Below are 12,375 nucleotides of genomic sequence, written 5' to 3'. Positions count from 1 at the left end.
ATAAAGAAGATGCGGTGTGTACACCACGGATTATTACATGGCCATAAAGAAGAAGGAGATCTTGCCATTTGTGACAACATGGATGGGCCTCGAGGGTATGATGCTGAGCAAGTCAGTCAGTCAGAGGAAAACACGTCCCACATGATCTCACTTACACGTGAAACCTGGAAACTGAGCGGACAGATTCGGGAACAGACCGGTGGTTGCCAGAGTGGGGGTGGGGGCGGACGGAACGGGAGAAGGTGTCCGAGGGTACGAACCTCCAGCTACAAAACAGAGTCTGGGGTTGTAGTGCACAGCACGGCGACTAGACATAAAAATGCTGTATTGTACGTGTGGACGCTGCTGAGACCGGAGATCTGAAAAGTTCTCGTCCCAGAAGGAAGAAACTCTGTAGCCCTGGGTGTGGACAGAGGTCACGCGGACCGCTGCGGCACACCAACGTCAGCACCTTGTGCACCCGAAGCGGACACTATGTGTCCATTTCCCCTCAGTGAAGGAAAGAAGGGGCCGTCACCTCAGGCTGAAGGTGGAGTCCATCAAGGTGCTCTCTTCTTTCTTTTTCAGACCTCTCTTCTAAAATCACACTGGGTGCACTAAGAGAGAAAATGTGTTTTAAAACCTCCTCATGTGCCCTTCCTCCTCCCTGCTCCCTCCACGGCGATCCTACTGCCCCCGTCAAGGACAGGAGCCCTCGGCGGAGCGGCCGTGTCCGTGTGACTGCATGGCGGGAGCCTTGTCGGGGCAGAGGGGACCCCGGGTGCTGCAGGTCACGCACTGCTCCTAGCCTAACGCTCTCTTGCTTCAAGGCCCAAACACGAGCTGTGTTTCTCCACTGGCATGAAATCACCAATAAAACTAGATTTCAATTCAGCTCAAGGGTCCCATATTTCGAAAACACACTGAAGATGAAAAGGACTTATGCACCTGATCTCCACAGATTCCCGAAGAAACTCCTGTAGCCGCTGCTGTAACAGAATCAGGTCTTCTTGGTAACTTTTCTCAGCCTCCTCTAATTTCTTCTCAAAGTAAATTCTCAACTGCTCCAGCTCAGACTCGTGCTTGGCTTTCTCTCGCTGCTGCTGCTGCTGGAAGTCCCGCTTTAGGTGCTCGAGCTCTGCCCCATGAGGCGTGCGGGCCGGGTCATGGAACGCTTTAATGGGAAGGAATTACGCAGTCACCTTCAGACGAAACACTGAGGAGACACCAGGAGACACTGCAGACCTCAACTCCAGAAAGGGCCCGGGTCCCAGCACCCACGAAGGTGAAGCGGGACCCCTCCGTGGCTTACGCTGGGTGGCCTCACACAGGGTGGTGGCACCTCACACAGGGTGGTGGCACCTCACACAGGGTGGTGGCACCTCACACAGGGAGGTGGCCTGGGCAGCCTCAGCGGATCCCATGGGCCCCCTGGAAGCAGAGTGCTTTCTCAGGCTGGTGCTGAAGGCGTCAGAGAGACCAGAAGTATGAGAGGCGCTCCACGTGTGGCTTGGGCCGCAGGGCAGGGATGTGGGTGGCCCCAAGGCCCTGAGAGCCCCAGCCAAGGGCCAGCAAGGAAACAAGACCTCAGCCCTACAACCGCAGGGACTCACTCTGCCACAGCGTCAGTGAGCCAAGTTGAGGCCCAGCCAACAGCTTGATTCCGGCTGCGAGTGATCCCAGACAGGAAACCCAGGCACGCCATCCCATTCCCACCTACGTAACATCTGCCAGCTAATAAATGTGCGTGCCTCCAAGCCACGGAATCTGTGATATTTCATGAAGAGCAACAGAACAGGAACACACACTGACCTCGAGAAAACATACACCATTGCTATTTTCAGCAAGAGAATACTACAGCTGCTAAACAATAATCAAAAATTAGCTTTCAAATAATGTGGATGTAAACCGGCCACTACCCAGAAGTTTCAAGACAAACATCCCTAAAGGACCCCTGGAAGCCAGGGCGCGGCTCCCCACAGGCCTCGTGACAGCTGACTGCAGGAGCTCATGCCGCCGGGCCCTCTGCAGGAGCGTGAGCCACAGCCGTCAGCCAACAGGCACAAGGGAAAGACGAGGTGTGAGCAGACGGGCGAGGCCTCGCCCACCACACGGGTCCCTGGCCCTTCCTCATAACCCTGCTCTCTGCCCCCAGTGTGCCCAGCAAGGGGGACCCCTAGACTGAAAAGGCTCCAACTAGATAGCGTCGGCAGAAACACACGTCAGCCTGTCTCACTCGCTCACGTCTCCTGACTTCCTGCCGAAGGCACTGTCCACGAGCGGGGACTGTTCTTACAGAAGGTCTTGTAGGAGGGGCCAGGTGACTGCTGGGCCGTGCCAACTTGGGTGTCACCCTCGGCCACAGGAGCCTGACAGCACCTGCCCCAGGTGAGCTCACAGGGGTCACCGGGCGTCACACAGTAAGGCGCACCTGCACCCCCCAAACGCCCGCTGACACGGCTTCTCGGTGAACGCCAGCCCTGGTGCAAGCTCCATCCCTCTCGCACTCGCAAACTGCCTCACAGGAACGTGAGAAAAAACACGATTCTGTAGCCATTACTTAGCTAACTTGCTCAAAGACGAAACCAAGGCCCTCAAGTTTCCACCTTAAGACCACACACCAGTCTTCAGAGAAGTTTACAAAATCGCTCTTTCTGTGCCTGCTATAATTGTTAAGTCCTGGTTTGGGGTTTGAACAATTAACACAGCTTTAGCTTTTGAGGATCTGAACTTTCAGCATGAAACTCCTCACCACTCGGGTCCTGTCTGTCGGGTCTCGGAGACTCGAGCTGGGACCACAGGCGCCGGATCTCTTCTTGTGACTGAGCCTTCAGCTCTGCGTAGGATGCTCGGAGGCCCTCTAACTGGAAAAGAAAGGCGATAATGTGAGACGCCGCCCGAGACCAAGCCCGGAAGCTCTGTGCCCAGCTCTGGGGGCACCCAAGGTGAACCCCAAACCCAGAGCCCAGAGAAAACGAGCCACAGCAGCAGTAGAGACCACAGCCCGTTTCTAACACGCCTTTACCTGCTTGTAGTCTTGTGGTTCCCTCGCTGAGTAAGGACGGAACCTTCTCCATTGTCCTAAACACACATCCTTCTAACTTGCCAGGGGAGGGAGGGCTGGGCTCCTTTCCAGGCTGCCAGTCAGTACCAGCCTTCTGGAGGTCCCCCTGTTGTCCACCCCAGGGGTCCTCCCTCCCCCTCCTGTGGCATGGTGGGATTTTCTCTGCTTTTTTCGGTTAATCCCCCTGGAAAGGGTCTCTTCAGGGGTGAACAGAGCCAGCCCATCCTGCACCCCCAGAGCTGAGAGCAGAAACCACCGTCCACCGTCTTCACGGGGGGGGGGGGGGGCTCAGGGGTCAAGCCACAAGCCACTCCAAGGCACTAAGTGGGCAGGTACGAGGGCAGGGCTGAAGGCTGAAGGACAAGCCCTGCCAGAGGGGACATGGGAGCTCTGGCCTGCAGTGGCCCTGGGGTCAGCCTGCTGCCTTGTAGATGGCCCCGCCAGCCTCACGCAGGGACAGGACAGAAGGGGCCCTTCGGTGTTTCTTTCTCATCGGCAAGGGAGAATCGGCACGGAGGTGATGGGGAAAGGCAGCCAGAGCAGCTGCGAAAGCCACAGCAGCACAAGCTCCTCCTGGGCTCTCCTCTGAAATCCGGGCACAGGCCGAGATGGACTCCGCCTCTCTGACTCTCGGCCAGATGCCTGGGGCACTGACGGTCCTCGGGACAGAAGCCCTTGGGTGTCTGAGTAAGATCTGACCATGTCTCCCACCATGGGCACGTGCTGTCTTGCTGGAAAAGAGTTCTGAATACACAAGCAGCAGCAGTGTTTCTGGCTAAGTCTTCTCAGGACTTCTCTGTTTACTTAGGGTTACGGTTAGAGAACATGGCGTCTGGGTCCCAGGGGCGCTGGTAAAGAATACAAATTCCGTATGCGTGTGACCCGGCATAACCGGTACACCAACTCCACAAACTCTATCCTTACTTCTCTATCTACTAAATTCCGACGGTCTCTTTAAATTTACTACTGAAGTTTTAGGAAACAACGGAACATGGAACAATCCCATCCAAAATCTTCTAAAGCCTCCCCTCCCTGCCAAGCAGGTGAAGTACGGAAGCCGCCGCCCACCTCCAGCTGGTGTTCTGCCTCCTGGTCTCGGAGTCTCAGCTCCAAGTCCCGCTCGTACTGACAGCGCTGGGACAGCAGGTCTTCGCGTAACTGTCTCAGGGCTGCTTCCTGTTGTGTCTCCAGAGTCCTCAGGGCACCTGGACAGCGGCACACACCTCCCTGAGGCCGTGGCCTCCTCAACCGCGCGGGAGCGCCGCTCCTTCCAGACCCCGCGGTCCCAGCACCCTGCGCTCCTGGGGAGCCGCCCCGACAGGCACCACCTCCTCACCGCGGTGGCGCCGTGTGACAGCCAACAGGAATAAAAGGTAAATAATCGCAGCATTACCTTCCTGATAACAATTTACTAATGACACATGGACAAGTATCTCTGAAACAAAGGTTTCAGGAGAGGTTAGGGAGCTTGAGAACTCTGTGGCCGAGGGGAGACCCCATGGCTGAACCCGAGCGCCCAGCCGGCCCTGCACCTGTCTCCACCACTGTGGGCAACACGCACCCACAGCCCCTCTGGCAACAAAACACAGGACGCTCATGCCCAGTGCGAGCCTGACACAGCACGCGACGTTTGTTCTAGCATTCCACACAATCAGTCCCCTCCTCAAACCTGCTCATTTTAATTTGAAACTCACATTCAGCCTGATTTTTGGCTTGAAAAATCTTCTCTGATTCAGCTTTCTGTTCTGCCAATTCTTTCTTAAACTGGTCTTGTAAATTCTCCAATTCCAACCGATGCTTTGCAAACAATTCTCTGCGTAGGTTTTCTAAGCATAAACCTCTCTCCGATTCCCAGTCTTGCTTCAGGTTCTAATTCAAGAAAGGAAAGAAAAGACTATGGGCCACAGTGGACTATCTGTGGTAAAAAATTCAAATTGCATTTGAAAACCAGGCGTGGGCAGTCACTGCAGCCAGACCAGACTGTCACTCCAAGAAGCTGAATGGTCCCCCACCACCAGGGACAGGAGCAGAGGGAGCAAGGACCACCTGCCTGGAAACAAAGCGTGGATGGAGGTCCTCCACGGTGACATCACCTGACCTCTGCCAAGGGCTGGCTTTGTCCCAAATGCCCTAAAGAATGAGTCCCCACTGTCCAGCTTAGAGGGGTGGAGAGCTAGGGCACAAGCCTCCAACCTGGGACTGACAGCCATCTTCCACCAACTGCCTGGTCAGAGCAGCCAGGGCCTAAACGCCCACATGCCTGATGTCAGATACGTGTCCCCTAATGTCACCAACGTCCCCTGACCTCACCAGCCACTTCCTCTGCTGTCACCAACACCAACGGCCCTTCCACAAACGTAGCCTTGAGAAAGGGACACACAGCCAGGATGAAAAGTTTCAGTGAGAGACTTCTTCAGAGAGGAGCTAATTCTGCCCCCACCCCAAAACAGAACTCTTTCCCCAGGAGGGGTGTGGGGTGAAATCAGCAGGATCACTACAGGACATATGGTCAGCACAGCACATGGGGCCAGCTGCGGCGTCGATGGCACAGCCACTCTGACCCCACCCCTCCCCCCGTGCTCCCCCGAGGTGCCTGGGATCTGCACCCCACACGTTTTACTCAGTCGCCACAGGGCACCCCCCTGCCCAGGGACGTCTGTCAGTCCCGGAGCACAGTGAGGGTTGGGCCATGTGGGCCACCTGGCAATCAGACTTGAGGGTGCAAGAGCTTCACATCATAGAATAAGTACACGTGAAACCCCAAACAAGATGTGCTGATAAATTCAAACTATACAAAGAAAAGAATGCTTTTCCTCTAAAGCAAAGGCATGTACTTTCTACCAGTCTGCTCAATTAAAGCTCTGATTGGATTCTGTCTGAATCAGGTGAGGGGCTTTCCTGTGGGGACTCCGGGCAAGCTGGAGCGATGGAGGGGGAAGGGGAAACACTGCATACCCAGGATGACATTTTTTTTATTTTAATTTTTTTTTATTATTTTATGTTAGTCACCATACAGTACATCCCTGGTTTCTGATGTAAAGTTCGATGATTCATTAGTTGTGTATAACACCCAGTGCACCATGCAATACGTGCCCTCCTTACTACCCATCACCAGTCTATCCCATTCCCCCACCCCCCTCCCCTCTGAGGCCCCCAGTTTGTTTCTCAGAGTCCACAGTCTCTCATGCTTCATTCCCCCTTCTGATTACCCCCCCTTTCTTTATCCCTTTCTTCCCCTACCGCAGAATGACATTTCTAACGACGTCTACCTCTATCATCCGCGCGTTTTTCTCCATCTCTGACTGTAACTTCTCCTTCAGCTCAGCTGCAAGGAAAACATTAAAGCAGATCAGACCACAGAGTCTCCGAGTTTCCCACAGTCTTACCACTGGGCAGTGAGAGGGCTGCCGGCACGCACAGGAACACTCACCAACGCTAAAAGGACAACAGGGCATGTCTGTGAGGGAACAAGAGTCCCATGTGTGACAGAACGAACAAATTATATTCCTGCCCAAACCAAGGACGGAGCCTTCCAGCCAGCCTGACAGCCCCACACAAGCTGGCTCCAGTGCTGCAGGGTCCCCCTTCTGGTCTGTCTGCCCCACACCAGGCCCTCACGCACCCTGGGCCTGTAGTCCAGGCTCCTGCCGTGCCGGAATCCAGGCAAGGTATGGAAGACAGGCAAAGACGTTCTAGTCCCCAAGCCCCGAGGGAGTAACCGTAAGAAGAGGCACCAAGTGCTGGGGGTGCAGAGGAGGGACGAGGCTGGCCTGATACGCACTGAGAGGTGTGCACACACCGGGGGACGTGGGCACCAGGAAGAGACGCAGGGACCTCAGGAAAGGGCCAAGGGGAAGCTGGGGCCAGCCAATGCCACAGGTATAAGATGAGGGTGACCTGAGCAAGTTCAGAGCTCAAGCAAAGGCCAGACACCACCTCTGAGGGGAGGTCACAGGGGCCCAGCCCAGGGCAGAGCCTCATAGAGCAGAGGGCAAGTGTGGGCCCCTCTGTGGTCCCGTTCCCAGGGGTGAGCACAGAGAGAAAACAGCACAGGAAGGGGCCTAAGGTAAAGCATGTTTTGTATTTTTTTAAATGAGCAAAAATGAAAAAAAAAAAAAAAAAAAAAAAAGTAAAACTACTTACTTATGTTTCCTTGAATCTACATGAAAAAACACGGGACAGCGTTCCCAGAACCTGAGAAGACTGCCTCCCTCTGAGGGCTGGGGGTGGGACCCGGAGGAGGAAAACTTAGAACAAATCTGAGGCCACGCACCCTTTCATTTTTCAAATGAAAAACTCAACAAACAGGCAGAAGAGCAGAGAAATGGGGGTGACTGCTCATGGGCACAGGTTCCTTTCTGGGAGATCAATGTTCTAACCTTAGACTGTGGGGGCGTTTGCATGACTCTGAAACGCACACTTTAAATGGGAGAATTGTATGGTATGTGAATTACAGCAACATCAGGCTGGTGTTTCCAAAACTGATGTTTACAAAAGCAGTAACTAACAAAAAAGTAGAAAAAAACCATTAAACATAAAATTACATCTTAGATGTAAATAAAGAGCTCAGTCTAGGCCAGAGAACCACCACAGGAAAAGGTGCCTAGGCCGTCCACCGGGAGCCACGTGGCCCCACTGTGGGATGTGGGCGTCTGTGTCCAGGAGCATTGGGGTCGGTCAACAAAGCTTAGCCACAGACATGGTCCCGTCAAAGAGGCGGACAAGGAAACTTCCAGCACATAAGCACATCACATGACACCACTTCAAAAACGAACACAAGCCCACTGGAGAAGCAGACAGATGGCGAGGGGACAGCAGAGCCCCCCAGAGCAGGATTCACACTGCCCCTACCCCGGAGAAGAACGACGCCCAGCACGCATGGCACCCGTGTGCGGCCAGGGAGATCTGGATGGGACACGCCGCTGATGGCGTCACCTGCTTGCCTTCCCAAAACCGGCAGCAGGGCCAGTGCCTCACAGACAAGGCCTGTACCCCAGTACCTGTCTCCCGGCCACGCGCCCGCACCTGTCTCCTGCACCTGTCTCCTGCATCTGTCTGCCGGCCACGCCCCCGCACCTGTCTCCCGGCCGTGTGCCCGCACCTGTCTCCCGGCCACACCGCAGCACCGTCTCCTCCTGCTCCCGCGCGTGCTGCTCCCTGGCGAGCTCCAGCTCCTGCTGCTGCCTGCTCCGCAGCAGAGCCAGCTCCTGGGCATGCCGACCATTCAGCATGGCCCGCAGCTCCGTCAGCGCCGTCTCCTTCTCCTTCTGGAGGTTGGCCTGCGTCAGCTCCAACTGCGCGGTGTGCATGTTGCTCAGACTCAGGCGCAGCGCCTCCAGCTCCAGGGAGGGCACCGGCTGCGGGGGAGAGAGGGGTTTCTGGGGCACTGGGGAAAGCAGCTGCACAGCTCACAGGAGCACCAGGACACTGCCCAGCGCGTCCGTGTCTGCCAGGATGCTACAGCAGCAGCCCCCCAACCACCGTCACAGGCTCTTTCCACCTGCTTCCCGCGAGCCTCGTGCTCAAGGGACGGCACCAGCTCGGCCCCCCACAGGACCTCAGACAGCCCCAGCAGAGCCTGGCAGCTCCCCAACCACTTAAAACTGCCCACCCAACCCTATCTTGAAGCCCTTCTAGCCCACATGTGCCCTCCCTCCACCTAAACCATGGCTCTGCAGACGGCTGGGGCCGTAGTTCCTTCACCAGGGCACAGACACACAAAGCCAGTGGGCACACAGACTCCCCAGCCCGTAGGACCATTCTGGCCCGGAGACAGGTGAGCAGCCATTCCAGATGCTGCAAGACCTCCATCAGAAACATGGGATGATAACCAGAACACAGACAGGAGGAGGCTCTGCACAGTCACTGCCAACGAGGGCAAAACGTGAAGCCAAACAGGGCCTAGCAGGTGCTGAGTTAAGGACACCATCAGGAACCCCATGCTCCAGACCAGAGACGAATGAGCTCTGCACTTCACCGCTCTGGAAGGTGGGCAGAGGGGACAAAGGAGACACTTCTGTGCCTAGCTAAGATACGGGGAATCTGGTTCTCCTTCCGCCGCCTTGGGGGAAAGTGGAGAAAGGACAGGGTTCCAGGAAGCACACCTTATTTCCAATTAACACAAACAACAGAAAAACATGCCTGGAACTTAGCACTTAAGGGGCACCCAAAAAAGCATAAAGATAAAATGAATAAAGGGGGCGCGGTGCCTGGGTGTCTCAGTCGGTGATGAGTCTGCCTTCAGCTCAGGTCATGATCCAGGTCCTGGGATCGAGTCCCGCATCAGGCTCCCTGCTCAGCGGGGAGCCTGCTTCTCCCTCTCCCTCTGCCTGCTAATGCTCTCTCTCTCTCTGTCAAATAAATCTTTAAAAATAAATAAATAAAATGGATAAAGGAGAGCAATAAGCAGAAACCATGGGAAAAGAACACACGTCTCCAAAGAGGCCAGCAGGGACCTCCAGCAGGACAGGGAGGCCACAGTGAGGTGCAGGGATGCACGCCAGCCCTCCCGCTGCGAGGGCGTGTCCAGAGCACCGTGCGCCTCCTGTAGGTGGCAGCCACCAGGGGAGTCGGATGGGCCTCCAGGACGGCTGTCATGGCTTTTCTTCCTCGAGGCCCCTCATGGCCACGGCATCGCCTGTTCAATGAGTGGTGGCGGCAGCTGATAGGGAAACCGCCAGCTGTGCTGCGAGCAGCACCTGGCCAGACTTCGCTGCCCCCAGGTGTCCTCGCACGTCCCTCCACCTGCCCTTTCAAAGGCCCCACACACAGCAAGCCTGCGACACACACATCCGTCCACTCTGTGATAAACCTCTCCTACCTGTAACGCTCCCAGATCCCAAGACCGCTGGTGCAAATCACAGGACGAGTATGCAGGGGTCGGCCACAGCCCCACGCCCCTGGGCGTGGGCCCGAGCATCCCGGCTCACCTGGGTCTGCGGCGGCACCTGCTGCATCTCCATTGGCTGCTGGAGCTCCACGGCCTCCTGCTGCTGTGCGCCAACCTCACACTTCTGTCTTCTCATCAGTTCCGCAATTTCTTGCTTAGGTTCTTGTTCACATTCCTAAGGAAGGAAAACAAAGAACGCGACCCAGAGAACTCACGTGAGAACACAGTCCCTAAAAACAGCACACCAGAGAGAACCGAGCCCAGCAGTGTTCACGGCAGCACTACTCACAACGGCCAGGAGGTGGAAACGACCCAAGCGTCGTCCAAGGACAGGGACACATAAACAGAACATGGAGAAGCCAGTCAAGGGGGCACCACTCAGCCATAAAAAGGAGCCACGACACTGATAACCTCAAAACGTTAGACTCCATGAAAGCAGCCAGACACATGCTGTGCAGTTCTGTGAATATGCAATGTTCAGAACAGGCAAACCCGCAGGGGCAGAACGCCGGCCGGTCGGTGCCGGGGGGCTGGAAGGACAGAGGAATGGGGAATGACTGTGAGTGGCTATGGGGCTCCTTTTCGGGTAACGAAGATGTTTTGGAATTAGTTGTGACGGCTGCACGACAAAGTGATCGTATTAAAAGCCACTGATATATATACTTCAGAACGGTGAATTTTATATACGTGAATCACCTCTCAATAAAAATAACTATGAAACAACATTCAACCTGTTTAAGTGGGTTAGAGTAAAGTAGAAAACCCCAGAGAGAGGCTGCCGCAGGTGTTGATACCGGACCGTAGCGTGAGCTCCGCAGGCTATCTGCCCCTCCGTCAAAGGAGGGAAGGGATACTCGCGGGACAGAAAGTGTACATGAAATGCAAGGGGTGGGTGCCAATAAAAGCTGAAGATGTAAGATGCCATTTGAACCTAAATCTGAAACATCAACCTAGAGCTGGTAAGTCAGCAAAAGCTGGTGGTAAAATATCGATCCTCAATGTCACCAAGGTCACGGGGAAGCAACCAAACACCGTCAATGACACAGTCAGTTGGTGTAACTTTTTCTTATGAGCTATTTTGACAACATACGTCAAGAGCCATAGAAAATGTTTCTGTCTTAATATTCCCAACTCTGGGGGTGCCTGGGCGGCTCAGTGGGTTAAGCATCTGACTCAGTCTCAGCTCAAGGCTTGATCTCAAGGGTTGTGAGTTCAAGTCCCACGCAGGGCTCTGGGCGGGACTAAGAGCATACTTAAAAAAAATTTCCCAATTCTGGGAACATTTTCAGCATCAACAATCCAAAGAGAAAAGAAAAGCTACAGGCCCTCTATGAGCATCCCCGTCTCCCTTATCCCTCCCCCCCCCAACCAGACCCCACCCCGCCTGGAGCAGGCTGCTACACAAGCCTCCCAGCTTCCCCTACGTGACAGCCCAGACCTTTGTCTGCGGCTTGTCTACAAGGCACCTTGGACTCAAACTGAACTGAATTTCCCTGCCCAAGCCAGGGCTCCTCCAGCATTATGCCCTCAGTTAACAGTACCCCAAACCCTCACAGTCCTCCTGTTCCTGCCTCCCCTCACAGCGACCCCATCGTAGCCCAAGGCCGGTCCTGGCATTCTCCCATTCCCATGAGCACAGCTGGCTGGCCCACATGGTCACTCGGCCTAATGTGAGGTCACTGGCTTAGAGGCCAAATGATGCATTCAGAAAACAAATCCAACCTTGTCACTCCCTGGAAAAACTCAGTGCATCTGCTGCCCTTGGGAAAAATCCCTGCAGGGGGGCAGTCCCTCCTGCTGTCCCACTTGGCACTTGCCTCATGCACCAGGGGGCCCCTGTGCCCTCACACCAGCTCTGCCTCCCTCCTTTGGCTCCTCTGGGACCTTCCCAGCCTCTGTGACCATTTCCAGCCCTGAGCCCCACCCCTGCAGAGGTTCCCACTGCTCCCTACACATGCCGGGGATGCCCAGGAAGCATCAGCACTGCTGGTGAAGACACACATACAAGGGCCCCTCCATCTATGAGGGCCCACAACGTGGAAGCCAACTGTTCCAAGGGGAGCATTACAGCCCTTTAAATGTCATTATGGACCCTTCTCCAAATTAACGGACTTTTCCCAATGGTAAAAGGTAATATAGGAATGTCCAGTTTTAAATATAAAAGGCATAATCTTAAAACATTTTCACTACAAACGTCAGGATTATTAGATAAAATAAAACAAAAATGACTCTAAATGCTCTTAAGGGAGGGAACACCACATGCGCCAGACAGGAGGCACGTGGAACCTAAAACGATCTAGGGAGACAGGGACATGTGAGAGCAGCACATGCTCCCAAAATCAGCGGCTTTGCTGGGAGGGTGCTTAGAAATGACATGTGCAGACACAGCCAGGTGTCCTGAAGGCCTGTGCAGCAGGACAGGTGCATATGTTCACTGCCCGAG

The 12,375-nt window shown here is 54.9% G+C and overlaps 1 protein-coding gene across 9 annotated transcripts in view; it reads right to left on the bottom strand.

The window, feature by feature from the left end:
• Positions 1-12,375, bottom strand: part of PCNT (pericentrin) — a 129,981-nt gene that overhangs the window by 90,016 nt on the left and 27,590 nt on the right. For all 9 annotated transcript variants that reach the window (XM_045776969.2, XM_045776971.2, XM_045776972.2 and 6 more), the window contains 8 exons: positions 9,973-10,107; positions 8,145-8,400; positions 6,313-6,368; positions 4,738-4,912; positions 4,112-4,248; positions 2,732-2,843; positions 928-1,153; positions 518-596 (listed from right to left, as the gene is read on the bottom strand). In XM_045776969.2, coding sequence (XP_045632925.2) covers positions 518-596; positions 928-1,153; positions 2,732-2,843; positions 4,112-4,248; positions 4,738-4,912; positions 6,313-6,368; positions 8,145-8,400; positions 9,973-10,107 — 1,176 coding nt within the window. The remainder of the gene's footprint in view (positions 1-517; positions 597-927; positions 1,154-2,731; positions 2,844-4,111; positions 4,249-4,737; positions 4,913-6,312; positions 6,369-8,144; positions 8,401-9,972; positions 10,108-12,375) is intronic.

This window comes from Ursus americanus, chromosome 4 (assembly GCF_024610735.1).
Source record: "Ursus americanus isolate L20-20 chromosome 4, mUrsAme1.1.p, whole genome shotgun sequence".
Taxonomy (NCBI): Eukaryota; Metazoa; Chordata; class Mammalia; order Carnivora; family Ursidae; genus Ursus; species Ursus americanus.
This window is presented reverse-complemented; position numbering and strand designations above follow the sequence as displayed.